Source organism: Berghia stephanieae, chromosome 9 (genome assembly GCF_034508935.2).
Source record: "Berghia stephanieae isolate SIO BIC M18660-M18661 chromosome 9, UCSD_Bste_1.3, whole genome shotgun sequence".
Lineage (NCBI taxonomy): Eukaryota > Metazoa > Mollusca > Gastropoda > Nudibranchia > Aeolidiidae > Berghia > Berghia stephanieae.
In genome coordinates, this window is record NC_088368.1 from 22,237,154 (window position 1) to 22,264,193 (window position 27,040).

General features: G+C 36.8%; 2 protein-coding genes across 2 annotated transcripts; one reads left to right on the forward strand and one right to left on the reverse strand.

The window, feature by feature from the left end:
- Positions 1-1,178: 1,178 nt before the first annotated feature.
- LOC144979864 (uncharacterized) lies at positions 1,179-18,383 on the reverse strand. Its single transcript, XM_078927088.1, has 11 exons — positions 18,184-18,383; positions 14,420-14,569; positions 13,498-13,627; positions 11,659-11,717; positions 10,242-10,373; positions 9,894-9,960; positions 9,295-9,516; positions 6,672-6,855; positions 5,911-6,117; positions 4,427-4,572; positions 1,179-3,085 (listed from the first exon to the last, which is right to left on the reverse strand). Exons 1-11 carry the CDS (start codon positions 18,346-18,348, stop codon positions 3,036-3,038), a joined length of 1,512 nt encoding a protein of 503 aa, XP_078783214.1. The 5' UTR covers positions 18,349-18,383; the 3' UTR covers positions 1,179-3,035.
- A 60-nt stretch (positions 18,384-18,443) lies between these two features.
- Positions 18,444-26,412, forward strand: LOC144979866 (ubiquitin-related modifier 1-like). The gene is made up of 5 exons (XM_078927091.1): positions 18,444-18,607; positions 19,106-19,176; positions 20,144-20,225; positions 21,665-21,713; positions 25,601-26,412. The coding sequence occupies exons 1-5, from the start codon at positions 18,579-18,581 to the stop codon at positions 25,667-25,669; spliced, it is 300 nt and encodes a 99-aa protein (XP_078783217.1). The 5' UTR covers positions 18,444-18,578; the 3' UTR covers positions 25,670-26,412.
- The last annotated feature ends 628 nt before the right edge of the window (positions 26,413-27,040 follow it).

The following is a 27,040-nucleotide window of genomic DNA, read 5'->3' on the forward strand; positions in this document are numbered from 1 at the left end:
TATAACCAGGAAAATAAATTGAGATAACTTATGTGATTCGAAAGAAATTCAGTTCTGCTGTAAAGGGTCAAATTAATTTCCTTATCTTCTATTTCCAGTGGTCAAAAGCAAGATTAGTGACAATGAACATAAAATTCCAGTTTTATATCCGTGGGTACGACAATTGACCTAAACTACCCCACTCAACAAAGGTATGAATGAGTAACTGGCTTTGGCCAGTGTAATGGGTATTGTAAAAGTGATCGTGATAGTACAAAAAACAAAAGACCCCTTACAGGTAAATTGGTCTTTATGAAATGTAAAGTTGGTTAAATTATATACATATAGCTAGTGTTCAAAATGAAGTGCACTTCATAAATAGATATACTTCCATATTGACATTGAAGAGAGAAAAAAACCCATTGACCTTTTGATTTTGAAATTCTCCTTTAAGCAAAAAAAAATAATTTTTAAACAATACAAAGACAGAGAAAAACTGAGCATTATAGACGGGGTCCCTGGCCAACAGCAACACTTAACATGTAGGACGAGACATGACACCTGTCAGGCGATATTACAATATTTTCCTGACAGAGACATTGCTGTTAAAGGCTAGGTACTCATTTTACACCTGAGTACGGTGAGAAAATGTGAGTTTTTCTAAGGACTCAACGATATGCCACTCAAGGCAGGACTCAAACCTTGGACCTTCCATTTTGAAGTCAAGACTAAAAATACACATAGCACATGGGAGGTAACTCATCTAAATAAGTCAAGTTAAGTTAATCCTCTTTAGGCCTTGAGGCACATAGGGCATCCATCAGACATCTCCATTTTTTGTGGTCGGCTGTATTCCAGGACAGGCCTACTTACTTTATCTCTTTTTCCATCGTCCTTCGCCAGGTCTCTTTGGGCCTCCCTCGCTTTCTCTTCCCATCTGCTGTCCAGTACAGGGCTGTCTTGGGAAGTGACCCTTTTCCCATTCTGGGCACGTGACTCAGCCAGTACCATCTTCTTTTTATTTGGTTTTCAATGTTAATGCAGTCAGCTTTCTTTAACAGATCCACTGTTTTTATTTTTGTAGGCCAAAATATGTTGAAAATTCTTTTTACACACTTATATTGAAAGGCTTCTCATCTAAATAACAAAGAAAAAAGGAAAACTGTGAAATAGATGAGAAAATAAAGACTCTCCAGTTGTAAAATGAATATCATTTATTTATTATGACTTGTGTGTATATATATTTCAATGTTAAGATGAGAAACACCCACCTCTAAGGAATGGACAATTGAGTGGAATAACATAGGTCTATCATTTTAGTGAGCATGTAGATAAAATGAATCCGATAGAAATTTATTCTACACATTGATCATGGGATTTAAATGCGTGACCAATGAATTTGAAATAATATTTACAACATGCTACCCGCTATTTGCTATATTATTATTATATTCAAATGAGCCCAGACAGAGTTGCCAACACCCAACCATTTGAAAAGCTTTTTCATATTTTTCCCAATATTTATGCAATTTTTCTCATATTTTTTTCTCTCCAAAAATCATATTATCAAAACGTAGGAGTGGGACCATCCAACATTTCAAATTGAACATTCACTTATCAAGCTAGTATACGGTATGTCCGATGACAATTAAATTCACTTATCAAGCTAGTATACGGTATGTCCGATGACAATTAAATTCACTTATCAAGCTAGTATACGGTATGTCCAATGACAATTAAATTCACTTATCAAGCTAGTATACTGTATGTCCGATGACAATTAGATTCACTTATCAAGCTAGTATACGGTATGTCCGATGACAATTAAATTCACTTATCAAGCTAGTACTAGTATACGGTATGTCCGATGACAATTAAATTCACTTATCAAGCTAGTACTAGTATACGGTATGTCCGATAACAATTAAATTCACTTATCAAGCTAGTATACGGTATGTCCGATGACAATTAAATTCACTTATCAAGCTAGTATACGGTATGTCCGATGACAATTAAATTCACTTATCAAGCTGGTATACGGTATGTCCGATGACAATTAAATTCACTTATCAAGCTAGTATACGGTGTGTTCGATAACAATTAAATTCACTTATCAAGCTAGTATACGGTATGTCAGATTCTCATCTAGGTGGAGACGATATTTAAGTACTTGTAACTACTCGACTTTTATCATTCTCACCCTATTTGTTACAGAGACGATATTTAAGTACTTGTAACTACTCGACTTTTATCATTCTCACCCTATTTGTTACAGAGACGATATTTAAGTACTTGTAACTACTCGACTTTTATCATTCTCACCCTATTTGTTACAGAGACGATATTTAAGTACTTGTAACTACTCGACTTTTATCATTCTCACCCTATTTGTTACAGAGACGATATTTAAGTACTTGTAACTACTCCACTTTTATCATTCTCACCCTATTTGTTACAGAGACGATATTTAAGTACTTGTAACTACTCCACTTTTATCATTCTCACCCTATTTGTTACAGAGACGATATTTAAGTACTTGTAACTACTCCACTTTTATCATTCTCACCCTTTTTGTAACAAACTCTCGACTTTTTGCATTTGGCATATTTCAGTCAACATCCCCATATTATCATATTTTGGACTTCAAAGCGTATCAAAAAATAAGAAATCATACTGGTTGGCTAGCCTGTGAGCCCCTTTTCAATTTGTGTACAAAATAATTCTCTTGCTACGATCAATCGCTTCTTCATGAGTTCAAATTTACAAACAATCAAATGTGTGTCTTGAATGTAGTCTATATTTTACCTAATGGTTTAAAGAATGTTTAAAAGGCTCCGAAGATGTCAAATGAGTTGCCATAGGATGCCTGTTGAGGGAGAATTTTATGAATGATTTTGAAAATATGAAATCTTAACTTTACATTTCATGACTACCCCTATAAAGAACAATGATTTCCTCTGTAGTAGTCTTGCTGGCTTAATACTGTGTTTAATCGATAGGTCACATTTATAAAATTATTTAATATCTAGCTGTCACATGGTCATGGGATTCAGTTGTCACATGACCTCAGTTGATGCCAGGAGAGACTGGAGGGCCCTTGCGTATGCTGAAAATATAGAGAGGTTGAATACAAGGTGTTAATGGTGAATGAGAAAATAGTCCTGATATCATGATACTGAAATTGACAAAAACGATTCTTTCTACTTTCTGTACACTTTGAAATTTAAAAAAATGACTCTCAAAATTGGCGAGCATGCGTTTGAATATTCGACACCCCTTATCTGGAACTCCCTTCCAAGATATATCAGAGACAGTAATGATGCAGAATTGTTTTAAAAACATCTTAAAACATTTCTAAAAAATCTGTAACACTGTAGAATCATATTGCTTTGTTTCATACTGCATGTTTGAATTCAGCAATCTGTGCAAATTTTTAAATCATCTGTATTAAAATTGTGAGTGATGCTCAGGATCTGTGAGCTGTTTACTCTGGTTGATAGGCAAGCAATTAAGGTGGCTGCGGGCCTTCGGTTGATTTCAGGGCCAAAATATACTTTATTTTAAATTTTCCAGTGAAAAATAAAACAACTTAAATGTTTATTCGACTAGTTTTAATAAAATATACGATAACTGACGTAATTTTCAAAAGTGTATGCACTGTATGTTGATTGAAGAACTAAAGGCTCATACTATAAGATTATAATATTTAAAAAGGTATCCATATCAATAGCTAGACAGGCATAGCAACTAGAGGTCACAGAGGAACCATCAATTGTAATATAAAATGCCACTACCACATCATCTCATTCATCTGTGGTGTTTCAATCATCCTGTTTTGTTGATAAAGGGGAAACCCGAAACGTTCATTTGATCTGTTTTTGTAATTAAACTGAAGCTTACATTCAACTTCACGTTATTATTTATAAAATGCGTTGTGTTGATGAATAGCAGTAAGGTATTTCATTTTACGACCAGTGATATTGGGGATGGTCTGCGTGGGACCAGATGAGGGACTACATTTAAGACCTCCTTTTCCATTGAGTGGTGGATGATGATGATGATTGTACAGTGGAGCATCCCCCTCGTGGCCCGGCGTAGATGCCATTACAGTTGTTGGTTCCCCCCTCCCCTTCACCGCAAACATTTTTATTCTCTATTGTCTTCTGGGACAATTATATTATTGTATTTGTCAATTTGTATTATCGCCTACTCACTTCATTTCTTGTTATAATCAACATTAGTGCCTGCTCCACTCACTTTTATAAATGTGAAGTGTACAGAGCATTATGAGACCGGAAGCTCACTGCACATACTAATTTGCTTCTCATTATTTATCTATTTATTTATCTTTATTTATTAATTTATTTATTTATCTATTTATTGATTGATTGATTTATGTATTTATTTATCTATTTATTTATTTGTCTATTTATTTATTCAAATCTACCTCTGTTATTCTTATAAAAGAAGCAGTTGTTGGCGCAGGTCTCCGGATGGGTGTCCCAAATTTCACCACAGGCACAAAGGGCAGGCAATGTAATGCCCAAACGTCTGGCTTTCTCCACTAGTTTGTGGCGCAGGGCATCCAAGTACCTAGAGATTGAGTCAAAATGGATTGTAGATTTTCACTATTCCTCCCATTGTCATGGACAAAAACAGAATATATTATATATTATATACTACAAATCAGAGAACCAAAATGATCTTTTTTAAAAGTCCACAAACAAAAACATCTTTTCAAAAAAGCATTTGTAATGGGATTTGAACCTCGTAGCTCTTGGTAATAAGTAACCTTCTACATCAGGGTTTGATTTTATTAGTTAACTGGAAATCACACTGAAGTGATGTGGCTTGGATTTTATAGTAATTTTATGCATGGGAAAGTATTTAAGCATTTGTATAGCACAATATCCAATAAATGTGCTCAAAGCACTTTACAAGGGGTCCCTACCAAACAGCAGCACTTAACATGGAGGATGAGACATAGCACCTGTTAGGTGATATTCTAATTTTTTCCTACGGAGAGTACCTGGACGTTAACAGTGTTGTCTCTGTGGGGGAAAAAATTTAGTATTATCGCCCAACAGGCTTCATGTCTCATTCTTTATGTTACGTGTTGCTGTTGGTCAGGGACCCTTTGTAAAGTGCTTTGAGCATGTTTAATGGATATTGTGCTATATAAAAGCTCAATTTAGAATTTAAATATCCATAAATATGTTTTCCTCCATCTCAGAAATCGTTAGAATCCACTTCCTAGTGGTTTGTATGGATGGTGCATTGTCTCCAAGGGCAGTTACTAGATCTCCGTCTGGATCTCTGGGCAGACTTCTTGTAGTCCTTCAGAGCCACCAGGCTCATGGAGCCAGAGTTTATCTGAGTTTCTATAGCGTGAAACGGACAATAGCAATTGCTAGCTACCCTTTGGATAGGACGCTAGTCTATTGCAAAGTACTTCTGCCAGATCTAACAGACCCAGCTACCCAATCACGGCTGGTGGACAGCAGGGTCAGAAAAAAATCTCGACTGCACCAGCGACTGACCTCAGTCCCTTTGCTTGTGAAGTGAGTGTTCTACCAACTGAGCTATCAGAACCCCTGCAGACTTCTTGAGGAAAAGTAAAAACTATTATTCTCGAAAACCTTGAGAAAAATTCCCTCATTTCCTGAGCATTTATTATGCCGGTCATCATGATTTACTAAACTATCACCAAGAAAAGGAAGTTACTTTTCAATCCATTCAAAATTGGTGCTTAAAAGTTTATACAGCACCTACAGAATAATGATAAAAACAATAATAATAATAATAATAATAATAATAATAATAAAAATAATAACAATAATAAATAATAATAATAATAATAGTATGCAGAGTTGGGTCAAATTTCATTTTTCTGCACCAAGACTCATGGAAGGTGAGAATTTCAGTACAAACCTTTCCATCTCCCGACTTCGTCTCAGATCTTGTTTTCGCCTCTCTACTAGTTCCTGGAAGTGGACAGCCTCTAGTCGTTGACGCAACTCCTCATCCTCCTTCTCGTCATCCAAATCTATGGTGTTCTGATCTGTGACTGTGACTTCCACTTCCTTCTGGGCCAGGGCCTCTAATTCTTGTCTGTACGCCTCCTTCTCTTTCTTTAAACTGTGGAACGGTAGGCAATAATAATAAAAATAATCTCTTGTCTCCTAAATAAGAAGTTATAATAATAGCAATAGTGATAGGCACTCGAATGGAACCCACAGGGCAAGAGAAAACGGGGTCCAAAACGGACTTGGAGGAGAAGCCTTCACCAAGATTTGTGCGGGTCCAATCTTACCTGGAGTGAGGCAAAGTTCTGTGCCAAGGACAGAAGAAGATGAGAGAGTGCTGTTGAGGCCTTATGCTCCACCAGGACCCAAGAGGCATAAGTCAAGTAAGTCAATAACAATAATAATAATAAAATAACAATAATAATAATAAAATAACAATAATAATTTTATAATAATAATATAAATAATTTTATAATAATGATAATGATAATAATAAAAATAATTTTATAATAATGATAATAATAACAAAAATAATATTGATAATTATTATTATAATAAATTTAAAGTTATTAATTATTATTATTATTATCATTATTAATTATTAGTATTATTATTATTATTATTATTATTATTATTATGAGTGCTACAACAAACAGATAAGCAAACCTTATAATCTTTTTCCGATGTTCCTGTCTCCTCAAGTTCTCTCTAACAGCTTCCCTCTCTCTATCCATGAAAATCCGCCGTGAGATGGCTGCCTGCTGCCGCTTCTGCCTTGCTAAAGCCTCGCTTTCCGTGAACTGAGACAGTAAGGCTGCTAACTGGGCTGAAGATGGACGCTTGGATGAAGCTGAAAATGGAAGGATTTGAGTTACCTTTCCTTTCTTGGAGGGAGAAAGAGACCCTTTTATTCAATCCATGAATCATCCAATTGGCATTCTATAAAATATTGATTGATTTCTTATGTCACTTTTGCCCGTTTGTTTTTTTTTTTTGGGGGGGGGGGGGGGTCGGTTTGTTTTCTGGGTTTTTTGTTTGTTTCTTTTTGGGTTTTTTTGTTTTGTTTTTGTTGGGACGACGTTTTAAACAAATCACCGTCCAGTGCCATTCTAGTACATTTCTTGGGAAAACCGAAAAAAAAAGTAGTGGTAAACCTTAGGGAGAGATGGGCCAATTGTTAACTAATATTCTATTCATTTAGTTATTCCCTCGATTAGGAAAACAACACTGGAGACCTCTGCTATTTTTTATTGTACAGTACGATGATAAGACATTTTGACAGTGTGTCCTTAGCATGAGTGCCAGCAGGAAAAAGTGCTGAAACCTGAAAGTAAAATCTCGACACTTTGCCAAACCTGAAAATGTTCTTACTGAAAATGCGGCCTAAACTTTACTCTTATTTCATCACCGTTTTTATACCATTATCAAAACACTGAAATCGGAGGTATTTGACTTCGAGATATCGCGAAACTGGAATTCCGGCATGAACCGGAAAACTGGCACCCATGGTCCTTAGCAAAGGGATTTTGCACACATTTTGACAGTGTGTCCTTAGCAAAAGGATTTTGCACACATTTTGACAGTGTGTCCTTAGCAAAGGGATTTTGCACACATTTTGACAGTGTGTCCTTAGCAAAGGGATTTTGCACACATTTTGACAGTGTGTCCTAAGCAAAGGGATTTTGCACACATTTTGACAGTGTGTCCTTAGCAAAGGGATTTTGCACACATTTTGACAGTGTGTCCTAAGCAAAGGGATTTTGCACACATTTTGACAGTGTGTCCTTAGCAAAGGGATTTTGCACACATTTTGACAGTGTGTCCTTAGCAAAGGGATTTTGCACACATTTTCAGTGTCCCATAAAAAAATAAAGTCCTAATCTTTCTGAGCCATAAGGCCCATGGAGCTAGAGTTTTTCCCGGTTTCTTCAGCAAGAAATAGACAATAGCAACAGCTTTCTTTTGAGAAACACCTCAAGTCTGGGGAGAAGATTTTATATTCAGGGAGAGGGGACGGGATTCATACACAGGGAGTAGGACTAAACTATAACAAAGAAAGTATTGGACTGGAACCCTCAGGGCAGAAGATCAAGGGGAAGGCCAAGAGGAACATGGAGAAGAATTAAAGAAGCTGATAAACAGAGAAGTGGTAAGACATGGAATGAGATAAAAAAAAAAGTTAGCTCAGGATAGAGAAGGATGGAAACTATTTGTCTGTGGCCTATACCCTGACCCAGGTGATGAGCAGCTTTCTACCCTTTGGATAGGAGGATGCTAGTCTATCGCAAAGTGCTTTCCCAGCTACCCAATCACTGCTAGGTGGACAGGGGGGGTGGACAGGGGGGGGGGGGGGGGGGGGGGTCAGAAAAAAACCTGGACTTCACCCGGAATCAAACTGTCCCTTTGCATGTGTAGCTAGAGCTCTACCAACTGAGCTTTCAGGACCCCCCACCCTCCTGACCTACAGGAGATGGACATTTGGTGTAAAACAGTGTTGGCTTAAATCGGAAATTGTACCAATGCCCAACATTATGGATGTCTCATCCGTTTGTCTTAAATGTATCTTGTTTTTCTATCTTTGGGAGAATTGAAAAAAAAAATGTAGATAATTTAGCATGGTTTTTAATAAAGGAAGGTTCTATATGTATAAAATATAAATTCAATCCTTATACTTTAAATTCATAAATACCGACTTTATTGTTGACCATACCTGGCTATTTGGAAATTTCAAAATCAGTAACCAACACAAATGTCATCAGTAATAAATGAAAACATCTCCGTAATACTAAGTAGTCCTTCAGAACTACCAGGCCCATGGATCCGGAGTTTATCCCGGTTTCTGTAGCGTGAAATGAACAATAACAATTGCTTGCTACCCTTTGGATAGGACACTAGTCTATATAATAACTTGAAGGAAATTTTAAGACAATTTTTTTTTCTCCTTAAAATTGCGGTAACTTAAGAAAAGAAAAAAAAATTCTGAAACACTGCAACAAAATTGCTGTGAAATCAAAATCTGTAATATTTCTTCCAATTTCTTAAGTTTGTAATTGTCATCAAATTTCTGTAACAATTACGGATGATCTGTAAAAGTAGGCAGGTAAGTTGATGACTGAATAGGGTTTATGATTCAGATTAAAGCGTTATTTTTAAATGTCTACTATAATGTCTATGTTTTTGTTCATAAAACTAAAACATAAACTAAACTAGGTCGGAATTAGGCATTAACATAGAATTTACATTCTCAGTCCGAAAACGCAGAAGAAAAAACTACAAAATGTTGACTCACCTGATCTTTTGTTACGTTTTGATTTCTTTTGCTGTTTGTTGTCACTGAATTGGACTGTGAGTTTCTTCTTCCCCTCAAGTTCATTTTTAAAGGCATCAATGTTTTCATCATCATCATCATCGCTATTGAAAGATTCATCGTTATCATCATTGCTGTTTACTCCATTCTCCTCATTATTAAACTCATCATTTTCATCATTATCCGCGTCCAATCTCTCAGGATCTGTAGAGATTAACAAATAAAAACAAAAAACCTAAATTACAATTATTGTCATTTTCAATTTTTGAACCTCCTATGTGCACAATTGCTTCTTATTCAAATACATCAAGTATGGCATTTACTAAGATTCATTTTTCGTGATGATAAAATGTATTATACAATACACTGAAAGAGTGAAAATGGAGAGGCTTCGTAAGGGAAAAATACAGACAATAGATGGTTCGGGTACCTGAAACGTTCATTGTCTGTATTGTTCCCATACAAAGCCTCTCCATTTTCACTCTTTCGTTAGTATGTTCACAATCACAGGCTTCAGGCAGCCCCTACCGTTTTCTATTTATACAATACACCATACTGTTTCTATTCTAAGATAGCCTTACCTTCTTTCCATCCACTAGAAGAGCTTGGAAGAACATCGGGTTCCACAACTGTAGTCACAATAGGACTCTAGTTCAATAAGAAAATATTTATTCGTCATCGGTTTAAAACGCTTTAGAACTGCCAGAGATAGTAACAACATTATTATCACAGTAAAAATGATGATGATGATGATGATGATGACAGTGATGATGACGATGACAATGATAATAATAATAATGATAATGATTTTGATCTGTAAACTTCAGTTATTATATTTTTTCCATCTCCATTGAGCATACAGACTAGCAATGTCTTATCAATCACACAATGTGCTGAACAACTTCTAAGCCTAATCTATAATCACTTACCTGAATATCTCTGGTAACTTTTGTTGTGTTTTGTTGGCCTTTTAAACTCTTTATCTCTAAGGATTGAGATGATCTTGGGGTAATTTTCTTGGACACCAGCTGTTGTCTGGCTTTATCTGTAACCTTAACATTCTAGAATGAAAAAAAAAAAGGAAAATTTTGTGTTCGTAAATCAAGTAAAATCTAACAAATGCCATAATTGAAGAATAGTTTATTTCTACTCTATGCGGTGAGTGGATGTGCCTTTAGCGCAGAGGGCATGCCCTTGACCAGGGGTGGAGATGAAAACATAATAATAATAATAGTAATAATAATAATAACAATAATAATAGCACATGTGTATATAATGCCACTTCATCTCAATAAAAATAAATAAATAAAATAAAATTCCCTTTATTCATCCTCATTGGGGAAATTTGTCTCTAGGGTCTATTCCAAGGGAAGACTGAAATAACCCTGGCGTCAGCCACAGTGCAGCGCCTCAACTTGAGCTAGGGCGAGGTGACTTGCTCAAGACCACACATCACAGTGGTGGGTGATTGAACTCAATACCTTTCGAGAACGAAGCAAAGACTGTACTGCTGAGCCACGCTGATCCCAAATGATGTCCTATTTATGATAACATCATGGACACAAAGGTACAAAGTGAAACAAAGCACAGAAATAATTCAATATATTTACAATGCACAACAGAAAAATTTCAACCAATATTCAAAAGCTTTCAAGGATTCTGTGAATGAAATATGCTATGGAAGGGAGGGTCTTCCTAGATCGGCTTCTGAAAATTGAAATAATTACTCATGCATTTTATGATGTAAATTAGGATTCACAAGAATTCTTTTTTCATTATTTGGGCTCAGATTTCTTTCCGATTCACAATTAATTACAAGTTCTCTAACTCTAATAAAAGGCTCATTAAAAGGAGAAGATGGCAATGGTTGGAGCATGTCTCTTGCAGACCCGATGAAACACTGATAAGGAAGCCTCTATGATGGACATCCCAAGTAAAGAGGAAGCGAGGCCTCCCCAAGGAGACTTGGAGACGTACTGTCGAGACCGACCAGAAGCCGAGAGCTCTGTCTGTCCCTCGAGATGGCCCAAGACCAGGTGGAGATCCCTTGCATTGCCTCAAGTGCTAGCAGGCACGGAGAGGATTGACTGAGTGAGAGTGAGTAACTCGAATAAATCCAAGAGCTCAGTGCCTTGAAAACAATGAATGATGTGTATTATTATTATAAACTGTTCTTTTTTTTTTTTTCAATCAGCAACCGATGACTTTCGTGTAGAAGAAAGGTGGGTGGTAAAGATTTGTTGCCTATGTTTAAAATCAGCTTAATAGAGTTATCTGAACAATCTGAAGATTATATGACATAGATGAGGGGAAAAAAATCACAAACAAACAAACAAATAAACTTACTTCATCATTATCACGAGATGATTCTTGTTGACGCTCAGTCTCCCATTCATCAACATCCTCTATTAAAAGAGAAAGAAAAACGTTAGCCATTAAATACAACCTATCTAAATGGTGCATCTATCATCATCATCATCATCACATCATCATAGCACTTTCACATTTCATCATCGTCACTTGAGTAATTCTGACTCTGGCAATTGCCTCCACTTAACTGCAATGACGTTGCATTTTTCATAAAGGCAGCCATCTCCTTTCAAATGATAGAATAGTAACACATTGCTATCCTTCAAAGCCATTTGGCCAACGAAACCAGGTCTTGTCCTAGAAATTTGTAGCATTTAACAAATAATAATAATAATAATAAATGTACATTTATATAGCGCTTATGCCGAAGCTTCGAAGCGCTTCACATAACATATATACACATACATATACATACACTTAACTGAATGTATACACGAGTGCACACACACACACACGCACGCACACAAATGCACAAACGTATGCGCTTTGCAATAATTCCTGGCATAATCTAATTTAAATACTTCCCAAAGAGATAGGTTTTCAGTTTATTTTTGGATTTATCAACGCTGCTTTCAGGTCTGACTGACCGTAATAATTGCTTACTTCCTTTTGGATAGGATGCTAGTCTACTCGCAAAGTACTTTAAGCCAGATCTAACAGTCACTGCTGGGTAGACAGAAAAAATTTTGTGTAAAATACCTTTCCTAGGTGCATCCCATTTAGTGTCCAATATCTGCCTGGAACACTCATATCTTATTAAGGTCGTTTGTGAGTCAAAGACAGTGTTTTTCCAACACAGTGGCAAATGAAACACAAAACTGTAAACGATTTATCTCACAATCCCTTCACTTAATTACTACATTAACTCACTCAAGGCAAACACTGACTATCTGTTTACTTTTCAGCTGTGTTACTTTTAGCTCATCATTATTTACATTTTTCTGAGACAAATTATAGACATTATTGAAGCTAATAAATTTAATCTTTACACGGTAGTAGTTGAATAAGACTTATGTAGAAAACCAATTTTGATTTTGATTGAGCAACTGAGTATATATTTCTTTTTCAAATTTGAAATATGCCAAAAATTTCTAGGAACAGCGCACAGCTTGTGGTTAGGGGACTAGGTTTCAGTGAGTTATTGAAAATCAGTTCAACATTAATGTATATCAAAAAAGAAAAAGAAAAAGGACATTGGCTCTTAAAGATTATAGCTGTTTTCGGGACTTCATTTAAATACTAAAACGTATTATTTTTCTTCCAATCCATTCATTCATGCCCTGTTGCTATAGGAATTATTGACAACATCATAAATCTTTCCACTATATTATATTATATGATAGACTAATCTAGACTTACAATCTTTTCAAACTCTCTTCCTACAACGACAGAAATAAAGTGAAAATCCTGGTTTTCGTACAATTTGCTGAATCAAGAAAACAAACAATACTCTATTTCTTTTTCTTTTATTATCATAAAAGTCCTTTTCTCAAAAATAAAGACAATCAGAAAAAAAAGAATTAAATGCATGAAACATAAGAATTCTAAAAAATTACCCCCCCCCCCCCCCCTCAGTTTTTTATATGGCCAAGAGTTGCTAATTTTAAATATCAATTTTTATATATGGAACCAATAATGACCGAGGAGAAGAGAGTGAATTAAAACAGCCGAGGGAGGAGTAATGAATGAATTAAAGAGGTAGACAAAAAAACAAAAAAAACAAAGAAAGAATTTGTTGATCATTTTTAAAAGATAAATAAAGTGCCCATGACAGAGGATCACCGTATCATCAAAATGTTTATTCGTACAAATTACCTCCATATTTCTTAAGTAGTCGTAGCTTGATGGCATGTTCCAAATCATCATTCCTTAAAGAACACGTGTCTTTCCTGCTGGATGTTCCCATCTCATAGGATTGCTGGATGACTTTCCTTTCCAATGCAAACTGAAAGAAAAGGAAACTAATGCTAGTTTCATCTCTAATTTTAATTTCTGTCAAGTTATGCAAGTTTCAATGGTTATCATTTGATCATGATTTTCAGCTTTGTTATCAACTGCTGTGGTAATGATGAAGTCTTGCATTTTTTTTTTTCTTGAGCTCTTATATAACGCAATATCCACTACACATACTCAAAGTGCTTTACAAAAGGGCCCTGACCAACAACAAGATATAACGTAAGATGAGACATGGCGCCAGTTAGGCAATATTACAATTTTTCCGACAGACACAACGCTATTAATGGTCAGGTACTAATTTTACAACTGAGCACAGTGAGAGAATGTGACTAAAGAGCCTTTTCCAAGGTCTCAACTGTGCACTGAGCAAGGTTCAAACCCTGGACCTTCCGATCCAAAAGCAATAGTCATCCGTCATCCCACAAGACCATATAGCCGCATTTTGAAAAGAATACATAATCTTTGACGATATAACAGATTCTACAAGTATTTTTGCATTTGGATGTCGATTGAAAATCTTTCAAAGGATTTCAAAGTTTTAATTTGAGAAATCCACTTGTTGGATCAGAGGTACATTGTATATTTTGATTTTGATAAATTCTCATGCAAATTGTATATTTGTCAAATGACATGCATCTTCTTTTTACCTCTTTCTCTATCATTCACTTTCTTACATTTCAGAGTCAGACAATAAAGAATATCCCCCCCCCTCCCCATTCCTTCCCCTCTCCCTTTCCTCCTTTCCATCTCCCCCTCCCCATTCCTTCCCCTCTCTACTTACAGCCCTCTCCGCCTCTTGAATCTGCTGCTGTCTTTTGACTTGACTGGCGTGACTGACCCGTTTCTTGACTTGGCGACGGAAACTTTGCAAACGATTCTCTTTCTCATGGTTTATTTTCTTTATCTTCTCTTCCTCTAACTTTGCTGCTAACTGTTTGGGAAAATAAATGGCATGAATTTTTTTAAAAAACAGCTTTCACTCGGTATCATACAGAGCAATATCCACTAAATGTGCTCAATCTTAATTATGTGAGATTAATTTAGTTCGTTTCACCAAAAAAATTTCACTTGAAAAATAAAAACCGTGTTTCTTTCATTTAAAATGTTTTTGGGGCAATATTACAATTTGAAATAAAACATCTCACTGGTCGTGGTTTCTAGGTTAACAATCTTGGGAAGCATCCCGTAAATGTACGGAACCGATTGCTGACCGGTGCACCATGGCAGAGAAACTTGCTTTTTGTACTGGCACCTTGGCAAAAAGAGGAAAATGAGGGGAAGGGATGCGAGAGGAGAGACAGAACATAGAGAGTGAGAGGGAGAGAGAGAGAGAGAGAGAGAGAGAGAGAGAGAGAGAGAGAGAGAGAGAGAGAGAGAGAGAGGTAGAAAGAGAGGCGGGGGGAGACATAATATTTTGAAAAAAAAACCCAACTAAATAAAAACTATCATCACTTCTTTTCTTTTTTTCTGACAATCTTCTTCTTCATCGGATTTAAGGTAAGATTTTAATTTTATTTTTGATCATTAAAATGGCACTTTAATTTTAAAATGGTATACGGCAACATTTAAACACATTTGATTTTGATTCTTGATTTGGCTACATTTTTGGTTGCTAACTAGAACTAGAATTTTTTTTCCCGCTTTAGTCGTAGACTTTGAACCATCTGGCCATGGTCTCTGTGTAAACAAAGCAAGATGGCGATAGGGACCTCGCTCCTTTATCAATGCCCAACTGTTTTATAAATAAGCCCGCTCAAAAATCCCTTAGCCTTAGCCTTAGTGAAGAAGTGATAGTGGCAGATGCATTTGGTTGCCTATTATTATTTCTCCCTTATTATTATTATTACAATTGTCTAGAGAGCCTCGCCTTTGGCCTACCAACCTCCGCTGCACGTCCAACTCGCCTTGAGCATGCATTCACGTAAAATATAAAGATTTTTTTTAAAAACCTACCTCTGTTTCAAAAACTATCATCTTTCAACTTTCTAAGAAACATTTTGATTTTTCAGAACTTTAGTTCGTTAAAAAATACCGGCCAATCTGACCCGTTGAGTCGAATGAAAACGAAATTTTGTTGTTTACACGGTTCAAAGGAAATGTCGTAAATAAGCTTTCATGGACTTCCTGTGTTGTTTTTACAGTGTCACGTGACCTTTTTGAGAAATTTGTCGTCTGCTACAAATAATTAGACCGGTAGGGGGTAGATATTTTCGTTGGCGAAGAGAAAAAGTGAGTATTATTTCTTGGACTTGTAGAAAGGCCTGGGGTCCACCAGCAGTCAAGTTGATTGAATAAAAGAAAAAAAGGCCTTTTTTATCCGCCGCCACCACCACCGTGAGAGTGGAGGGGGGGGGGGGGGGGGGGTGCATGCCGACGAGAGGGAGACGTGTCGATTGGTGACCTTGGTGACGTAGACATCTCAAGGATGCTGGCAGTTGCAGTTGCAGGTGTTCTTAACCCCTTAACAGCGAAGCTAATTTTTTGCTTTTAGATAGTAGTTTGCTTTTATCTTTATTATTGTTAACGGGGAATACAGCGTTTCCACCAAGAGAGTAGTCAGACTATCGCAACTCGGACTTCAATTGTCTATAATAGTTTTGCCGTTACTTGTCTTTTGATGATAGAAGATTTGGTGTTGGGTTAAAGATCGATTTTCTCCGCTAAAAGGTTGCATTGCTACTGGGTTTGCTCCCCCCCCCCCCTCCTCCTTTTTTTCTTCTTTTTTTTTTCAACTTAGTATTGTTGATTGCTATTTTCTTTTTTTATGATTAGCAAGTGCCGTAGGAGTCTCACAGGATGCAGGAGTACTGCAATTAACCCTTTGCCCGTGACATTGATTTTTTTTGTTTTCAAATAATAGTCGTCATTTATATTATTTTTTAACGCAGAAAAAAAAAACGTTTCCACCATAAGAGCAGTAAGAATATTGATAAAAAGCGCTTTGAGCACGTTGGGTGGATATTGCCCTATATAAAAGCTCAAGTTTTTAAATTGTAATTTGTTTTTTGTCTTTTGATGAAAACGGTAAGATTTTATTTTTGGTCCAAGTAAGATTGATATTCGCCTTTAAAAGGTTAAGTTGTTTTGTTTTTTTTTCAGGTTTTTGCTTTTTTTCAAATGCCTAGTGAGAGAGAAAAAACAAAACAATCATACATGTATCTGCAAACAGCAGAACGTTTTCATTTTACAATGAGATGGGAAGGGGAAGGGATAACACTATGACAAGAGAGAGAAGAGAGAGAGAGAGAGAGAGAGAGAAGAGAGAGAAGAGAGAAGAGAGAGAGAGAGAGAGATGGGCGGGGGAATGGGGGGGGGGGGGGAAAGAAAGGGGGAAGGGGAAAAGATGAAAGAAACAATGGGTTGCCTGATGACGTACATCTCAAAGGTTTGTTACAGCGGGGTTCACGGGGGGTACTTCGGGAAATTTTAACCTTTTACAGTGACACTGATTTTTTTCTCCAGATTGCTTATGCAGAATAGATCGTTTCCACCAAGAGAGCAGTAGTAAGAGTATATTTCGACTCGGGCTTCAATTAAACTATACATCGCAAAGCTTGTCTTTTAATGATAACATTAAGACTAAGATCTGGAGTTTGGGGAGTGTAAGATGGAATCTCGCCATTAATGGTTAAAATTGTTTTGATTTTTTAAAAAATAACACACACACACACACACACACACACACACACACACACACACACGCGCGCGCGGTCACGACAGCGAGGACCATCTATTGCTTGTGTTGCAACGGTAAACCAGTTTACGTGTACGTAGATCCTGAGGCTAGATGCCCCGTTACCGTGTACGTAGGCACTCCCGAAAAAAAAAAAAAAGAGACACACACACACACATACACACGCACACACACACACACACACACACACACACAGTCTCGCATCCGCTACGAACTAATTTTGCGCACCAATTTTTACTGCACTAATGCACCAAATTGCATACCTATCTAGGGACACTTTTTTCCGTATCTTTTTCTCAATAAACTTTTTAAAAAACCTTTGTTTTGCGCGGCAGGCGGCAGGGCACTTGGCACTAGGGGCACCAACCATTCGACAGACGAAAAAAAAAACACGATTTCGCGAGGAATGAATCATAAAAATATTTAGGATATAATTTCAAACACAACTTTTGAAATTCATCAAGGATTGTCTAGTACCGAATGTTTTTTGATAGAAAACAAATGTAGCTTCAAATCTAAACTGCTTTTGACGGTAAGCGGTAAGTTTTTATTTATTTTTCTATCCAAACGAATGATTTGTCCTGGTTATAGAAGCTAAGTATTGGTAACACCGGCTCAGCTCTCTAGTATTATTGTTGTTGCTATATATTATCATTAGATGAAGACTGAAGATGACTGAAACACTTAATAAAATCGACGAATGAAGTATCAAAATTAAAAATTAAAATCTAATAAATAATTCTAATTATTGCCATTGCAGTTGCAGATTGAATTGTAATTGATTGAAATTCAAAAATTGAAAACACAAGTACAAGCCTGTACTTGTTAGACGTGGCTTGCAAGTAACTTACGACAGCATCGGGCTGACATTCGTCATACACAGGCTCTACCCAAGCACCTACAGGTACGACTTCAACATTGCGGTTCCCCATCACATCCGAACTAATGATTGGACGCATAATTTCACGTCCACTGTTCATTTTTGCAGAGCGAATTGATCGTTGCTTTGCAGCCATTTTGACGCTATGTACCACTGCTTCTTATTTTCCCGCAGTGGAGAACGCCTGCAGAAAAAAATTAAAAAGTCAACCGAAATCATAAGAATCAGGAATTCGAAATTTAGGTTGTGTGTTATGTGTCAGCAGCAAGTGTGTTGAGTGCTCTGAACTCTGAATTTAGTGAGTGTGTAAAAATCATCAAAACTATACCATGCGTCACTAGGTGCCACTACAATTTATCACCATAGATGGCTTTATCAATCAACTTGGAGTTCAGGCAAGTTAGACAAACTATTTAATTGTCATGTCAACCGTGGAAGCCGTTGGATTCATTCATAGTCTGCTAGGGCTTAGGACAAATAAATACGATTTCCCGACGATGGTGTGTGTGTGTGTGTGTGTGTGTGTGTGTGTATATGAGAGAGAGAGAGAGAGAGAGAGAGAGAGAGAGAGAGAGAGAGAGAGAGAGAGAGAGAGAGAGAGAGTCTGTGTGAAGTGCTCTCTCGTCTGTGAGTATAATTTTCATTCATAAATTGTATCTTCATCTTATCACTGATTTAATATAGACGTCTAGGTACTAAAAAGGTTTTATTGTTGTCTTAAAGAGATTATTTTCATTCTTTTCCGATTTAAGAATCCAACTGCCTTTTTCAGATTTATAAAACTAGTCTACAACTTCTTTCTTCATTAAGTCACAAATTTTGGGTTTTCATTTTAACACCATGTAGAGTCAATTTAATATGTGTTGTTTTACATATTTATATTTAATTTTCAGTGGAGGGGCTGAGTTGTTATGTGGGAATGTGAAGAAACATGATGTACAACTGCCTAAACAAGAAAGTGAATGTAAGTTTCAAGATAGACATGGTGCTTGAAACCACTTTTTTTTTCTTTTTTTTTTTTTTTTGGAGTGGTGGATGGCTTCGGACCGGTAGTTGTCATAACAGTAGGGTCATGGGTTCAAGCCCCCATCGCCGCGATGGCACTTTTCTACTCACTTCAATTCTTGTTTTTATCAACATAATTGCCTGTTCTACTTACTTTTCTGAATTAATATTCGCCTCAAATATCGGAGCTCACTCAATGTCTCAATCGTCTCTATGTTATATGTTTTTGTCAAGAATACGGCTAGTAAGCTAATATGGTTGGTAAACTAACTTCGCGGCGTATGTATGTTGAACCCATGACCTCAAGAAGTCGGGAGAGTGGTTAAAGATAGACACTGAGCTTAAAACCACTTTTTTAAAGGAGTGATGGATGGCTCCAACTGTAAAGCTGCCCTCTCCCCGGCCAGACAGAGTGTTAGTATAAAAAGGATGTCTAACAGTGGACTGGTACTGTATGAATTGGAAATATGGTTCCTTGTTGTCTGCTGGGGGAATAAACGGAACATTGTGAAATGCATCGAGTGAGGTTAAATGTACTTAATATTAATAAAGGTTCATATTTATTTTGTTGTTGTTGACAAAAGCAAATTATCCCCCCTAGCTTACAGTTTTTCTTGACAACTCAAATTCTAGTTGTAATGTCTGTGGTAGTCCAAAAAGTATTTTTATTCAGTGAATTACAATTTGAAATGGAATTGTAGTGTCAACAAATACGAAATTGATTGATGTTTACCAAAAATCAAAAGCAAATGGGATTGTGTCATGCCATGTATATGGCATTGAAAAGATATATTATGCTAGTGAGCCTTTTAGAAGATAAAATAAGATTTGATAATAACGGGGCTCAAGTAACTTTTACAAAACCTTTTTATTATACTGTCCATTTATTTATTTATTTATTTTTTCCTTTTATATGGTATGAATAGGGACAATCCGATCACTGCTACCTTGGATTTGTGACAACATTGTGAAAGAACGACCAGAACTATTTATACAAGGGGAAACTGTGTAAGTACTGGGAGCCAAATACATTTTTACAGTCTTATGGTATGACACTCGGTCCTGGGTACGAGCCTCGCTCAGCGCATAGTTGAGTCCTTGGAAAAGGCTCTTTACTTACATTCTCTCACTGTACTCAGGTGTAAAATGAGTACCTGGCTGCTAACAGAGTTGTCTCTGTTGAAAAAATTGTATACTGCCTAACAGGCATCATGTCTCGTTCTACGTGTTACCTGTTTCTGTTGGTTAGGGACCCTTTGTAAAGCGCTTTGAGCAAATTTAGTGGATATTGCGTTTTATAAAAGCTCGCTTTAATCAACTTTTGTCATTGTATTATTCTTTACAAATATTTGTATCTTAAGTATATATTCAACTTATTCCAAATTGTTTGAGTCCAACCCAAAGAAAATTTTGCCATCCAGGCCCTAACTCAGACACACATGCTATGGGATCAGTTTTGAACCCTGGTCCCCAGGAAGATTTAAGCATTTTTCCAACTCCTCTTTCCACTTAGCAGTGATTGGAAGGGAGCTGGTACCATTACAATAATTGCTGGAAGAAAGTATTTTGAAGCAGCCTAACTTCCTTTTTAGAGAGTACCAAGAAATATTTACTGTCCTTTGAAAAATTCTGTTCCATGGGTTGAAGGCACTAGAGTACAAAATCTCTTGCATGTATCCATAGCTGATACTCATTTTATTAATTGTTTGTGCACACAGGAGTGTCATCGAGATAAGGACAGCAAGATAAATATAAGATATTCTGTGCGAGTAGCCATAAAGGATGCATGTGTAATTCTTTACTAATCTGTGTCATCAGTCATGAAAATTGAATATTGTTAAGTACTTGACTTACTTTGACTTATGCCTCTTGGCTCCTGGCAAAGCATAGGGCCTCAACAGCACTCTTCCATCTTCTTCTGTCCTTGGCATAGACCTTTGCCTCACTCCAGGTAAGATTGGAGACGCACAAATCTTGGTGAAGGCTTCTCCAAGTCTGTTTTGGACGACCCCGTTTCCTCTTGCCCTGTGGGTTCCATTCGGGAGCCTGCTTGGTTTTATTACAGGGCTCTTTCCGCAGTGTATGGCCAACCCATCACCTCTTTCTGTGCCTGATCTGGACATCCATTTGCTCTTGGTTGGTTCTTGTCCAAAGGTCAGCATTTAGCACTTTGTCAAACCATTTCAACGTGATGATTTGTCGAAGACATCGATTGACAAAAGTTTGTATCTTGGCTGATGTGGTCAAGGTTGTTCGCCAAGTCTCTCACAGAGCAGGATTGCTTTAACATTAGTGTTAAATGTTTTAAGCTTGGTGTTTGCGGATATGCTGGAAGCTTTCCATATTATTATTATAAGTTAAGTACTTAGGACAATTGAAAATTGAGGATAACAGTGACCCTTTTAGCTATAAGAAGATTGATTTTCTATCTTTGATCACTTTTTCAGACGACCTGGTATCCTTGTCCTCATAAATGATGCAGATTGGGAGCTGATGGTAAGTCAGTTTGTTCTCTCTCTCTCTCTCCCTCTCTCTCTCTCTCCCTCTCTCTCTCTCTCTCTCTCTCTCTCTCTCTATATATATATATATATATCTCTCTCTCTCTCTCTCTCTCTCTCCTGCTTTATTGTTTCTAAAGGTACAAGGTGGCATGAAAAGTTTTATTGTTTTATTTGCAGTCTTTCATTCAATTTTAATTTTAATGCTATCATCTACATCTTCCCCTCGAAGGCAGATCCTTGTTGGATGTAGCCTCCTAAACAGCTGGTTGGACCTCCTATCTGGTTTTCAACTATGCCTTACATCTTACCTCATCGATATTACTGGGGCAGATATGTGATTTTGGCGTGCACTTCCGGATAGAAGCATGAAACTTTGCACCTAGGGGTTTTTGAGTATGCTGAATTCAGAAATGGCGGGAACCAACTTGTAGCTCTGGAATTTCCAGCCAAAATTAAATATTCAAAATGGCCGCCATTAAAAATTGGATGTGTCTGTAAATAGTTAATAAGTCACCAATTTCAATGATTTTGGTGTCTTTTCATATGTTTAAGAGGTCAGAGAATACAATAAAACCTATTTCAAATGTATAGCTTTCAAAATTTTCCCGCCAAAAATTAATTTCAAAATGGCCGCTTTCAAAAACTTTTTTTGTTTTTTTTGTTTGTTGCTTTAGGTCTCTTCCAACACAATTGAGGTTATATGAGAGACCGCTGAAACAAAAAAACAAGCAATCTAACAAAAATAGTACAAATGTAAATCAAAATCATAACCTAAAAATATCATAAGCTAAATTACAAATAACCAAGAACAAACAGGCAGAAGATTTACAGAAAAAAAAAAATATCCCCTGTCAAAAATACAATCACAAACCAAAGAAGCAGGATAGGCTAGTAAAGAGAAGAAGAAACGACATCACTATCGGATCGTACACCCATGCGAACATCATAGGTATATGATTCAAGGGTGATGCTCCCATCCAACCACCCGCGCTTTCAAAAACTGGATTTATTTATAATTTAATTAATAATTAAATGATTTCAATGATTTTGGTGTCTATTCATATGTTTTTGAGGTCAGGGAATGCAATAAAATATATTTCAAATGTATTAAAGTAATAGTTTACAATGAAAATGAAAAAAATCAATATATTAACATGCTTAAAAATCTAAACTGACCATTATTTATCAGTCTTACAGGTATCGTTCACAGCTGATTATCATGATTATGACTTTAGCAACCATACAAATATTTTAAGTCTTCCATAAAGAATGTTAAAACAGTTCTGTGCATGTAACAATAAGCAGTTTTATCAGGAAGAATAGCTGAAAAACTAAGAACATTAAACAATACATGTTGCGTCTGGGTTCAAATTTGTCTATTACACTGTCCTGAACATGTGCACAAAAATGTGCACTGGAGGTTTGCTTTAACACACTTGCATCTCTTAGTACAAGACTTTTTGCATCCACATTTAAGTAGTTCCTGACATACATTGGCTGCCTCTGGAAGAGTGGTCCAGTACGGAGTCCATGTAGAATCATCTGCTTCTCTGTGCCAGCCCCACGTTTGTGGTGATGGAAGTTCAGGGTTTCCTACAAGTGATTGTCCCCAGACGTGCCCGGCTTGGTACACAGCCCTTTTGACATGCTGTTCCAATGCATGGGATGTTGGTGGAATGTTGTCTATTCTCCAATTTTGAGTAAACATCTGCTTTCTGGCATCATTTACCCTGCTGATGGGGGATGTGCGCTGATACAAGAGAACAACGAATCTTTCCATCTGCTATAAATCCTCTGGGAATAATTGGTTTGGAGCATGGGATAAGCGGGCAAAGACCTGATCTAGGTGAGGCATACTGCGCCAAATAGCCTAAGCCGTTTTCTTTCCAATTCCACGAAATGCTGTAACAGTATCACAGCCTGATACAGCATGGAAAAAAAGAAGTCCATAAGATGCATCTTTACCTAGTTCACTTGCAATTAGATGGCAAGGGATGTAACGTAGTTTATTACCATGTCCGAATGCTATCCAAATTTCAGTTATGGGAAACACTTGATACTGCTACTGCAATGACCACCACATCAGTATCTGTTGCATGTATCATCACCTTGCTGAGACCATGACAGAAGGAATGAGAAGCATGGAACAAGAGTCTGGTATCTGCTTCTTCTTGTGTGCAAAACAAGCCTGACACGTCAGCTATAAGAGATGATACAGCATTCGGGCCATGTGTACTGATGACTTGTTTCTGTGCTGGAGTTTCAAATTCTTGTAAGGCACTAGCTAAGAAGAGTTTGAAGAAGTTTTCTTTGTTTGCATCGCAGCGAAGAAAGTTTTTCCAGTTTGAAGGAATCTTAGTGCTGTTATCAACCCGGATATGATTACCGCTGCCACGGTCCTGTCGTGTTTGTGTCTTCAAGCTATTCTCCTTGTAAACGTCCCAAACAACATCAATGCGAACCACGTCTTGCAGTAAATGCTTTATATAGGGCAAAAACAACAACTGTGAATAGTCCCTGAATGTCCTAATCGGAATACTGGATCTATGTGGATCAAGCATATGCACAAGGGCAGCACCGTCAATTATTCTGACCAACTTTTGGGATGGATTCTGGTTGCGGAACAAGTGACTCCAAACATTCCAATAAATCTGATTTGCTTGTATGGTGCATTATGCCATTCGATGCCAATGATGGAGGCCAGGCATGATTTTCGTGAGCAAAGAAGGCATCCATATCACTGTCCCGAGATTGGCATGATATATACATACGGGAGAAGAGCTGGACATCATTCTGAAGATTGGAAATCTTAGAGGTTGCATTTGATTTCTTTGTAGCAACAGAGTTCAGAAGAGGAAGATTGTTCTTATGTATTGTGTCATTGAAAGCAGTTGCACTGCTACTGATGCGGTCCTCAAGAAATTGCTGATACTGCATTTTCCCCATGTCTTCTGCACACCTCACAGCTTCTATTACCCTTTCAGACATTTGTTTTGTTTCAAGTGAGTACAGATCTGTACTTGTATCAGCAAATGGGTTACCAAGTTCCTCCATTACGTCAGTGACATTCTTAACATGAGACAGGAAAGTCTTTTGCACACTTGGTATTTGTTCATGGTGGCGCTCAGTGTCATTTAGCTTTTTGGACTGGTTGTCATTGTACTCCATTAATAGTCTAGCCATTTCTGGTCCTGCTATCATCCACCTTCTCAAGGCTATATCACTTTCCGTTATTCCTATTATACCACCATCTCCCTTCACCATTGCATTTAGTTGTTCATGAACTTGATCATGGGCTAATGCTGAAATTTTGTGCTTGGAAGAAAAGACAATAGTTGTAGCGCTCTCTTCCTGATAAAAATGTGTGATTTTCACATGAACAAAACCAAAGTTATTGTCAGTTATTAGCTGAGAACGATTACTATGATGGCACAATTCGTAAATATGAGATCAATTTGGATTTTTAAACATTATAATATGTTGTTTTTCACTTTGGGAGGAAACTATTAATATAATGGAATTAAAAGTGTTTTATCGTATTCCCCGCCCTTATAAACATATATATAGACACCAAAATCTCTAAAATCGGTGCATTTATAATTAAAATACAGGCAAATCCGAGTTTGATGGCAGCCATTTTGAATATTTAATTTTTGGCGGGAAATACCGGAGATACAAGTTGGTTCCCGCGATTTTTGAATTCAGCATACTCAAAAACCCCTGGGTGCAAATTTTCATGCTTCTATCCGGAAGTGCACGATATGACTAAAAAATGTTACATATCCGCTTCAGTATATCATCTACTAAAATGCTGTAAGTCTATTAATTTATCAGTTGACTTATCATTTTTCACCTTTTTTTTTTTACTATTCTTTCCTTTAGGGCGAACTTGATTATCAACTGGAAGACAAGGACAGGATCGTATTTATTTCAACGCTGCATGGAGGCTAGAATCGGCAAGAGTGCTGGAATACGACTGAATGTTAATGAAAGAAATTTGGGTTATGTTGACTTGTTGTAATGACATAAAATTCATACCTGCCAACCCTTCCGCTTTTGGTGGAATCATTCCTATTTTTACTCTTCCATTTCCACAATTTAGCCATTGTTTCTAAAATTCCGATTTTCAAAAATTAATGATGATAGTGATAGATAAGAAGAAAAAATGAGTTAGGGGGGGAGGGGGGGGGGGGGTTAAAATGGGGATTAAAAAATTTTTTTTTTGAATACCAAATGAGAGCGAAATAGGAAAATTAATTGCACTCCTTTCCCCCTTCCCCTTCCCCATTCCATTACCTAATAGATGTGATATGTAGTTTGGTCAGCTGTGCTGGAATACTGTCTTTATGTGTTTGGTGACAAAGTTGGTAGTCATTTCAATACAGAATTATCCATTGTTAGGAAATTTCTATTTTTTTTGTCTTAAGTTCTTGTTTTCTGACCATCTGATTCTACTTTTGGAGTATGAAGGGTTGGCAGGTCTGAAATGTTCTATATATGGTATATGAGTTTTTCACACAAATTATCACTATCATCATCATCATTATCATCCTTTATGATCATTTCTTTTACGAAGTGTCTACTGGTCAGTATTGACCTATGGACGCTGGTGCCCATGGGCCAGTACTTATCAAAAGCCCCACTATTGCAGAGTGGTTGTTTTGTTTTTGGTCTAAATATTTTGACGTAAACCATCTAATTTTCTACTGGCACTATTATTATCATCATCATTATTATTATTATTATTATTATTATTATTATTATTATTATTATTATTATTATTTTATTATTATTATTAATAATATTATTATATATATATGCGTTTTTCTTTAAACTACTATAATATTATGTGAGATATGCCATAGCGAATTGACTTTATCTGCATTGAAATAAAAAAAAATTAAAAAATGTTTTGTTTTTGTTTTTGTTTTGTTTTTTGTTTTTAATCCAAGCATTAAAATGTGATCTGTACGCATAGACTCGACTAATTTGAGGTCGCTGGTTACGAATCTGCAATTACTTGTATGATATAGTTGCAACAAAAAAAAAAGAAACCCAAACATTTTTTATGTTCAGGAATATCTCCAAGTGAGCTACAAATACCAGAAATGTCGATCATTTCAATCATCCGACCTAGACAACAGCAGAAAGGTGAAAGGGGTTTGTCTGCAAGAAATCAACCAGTCTTGATAACCCAGAGTGACAGAGGATTTGCCTGCTGTCCCGCGTGATTATCCCTCGACACATGCATTCAGCCCGGTGAGCATGCGATTTGCCCTCTGTGGACCGAACCCCATGTGTAAATGGCTCATAATCTCTCGG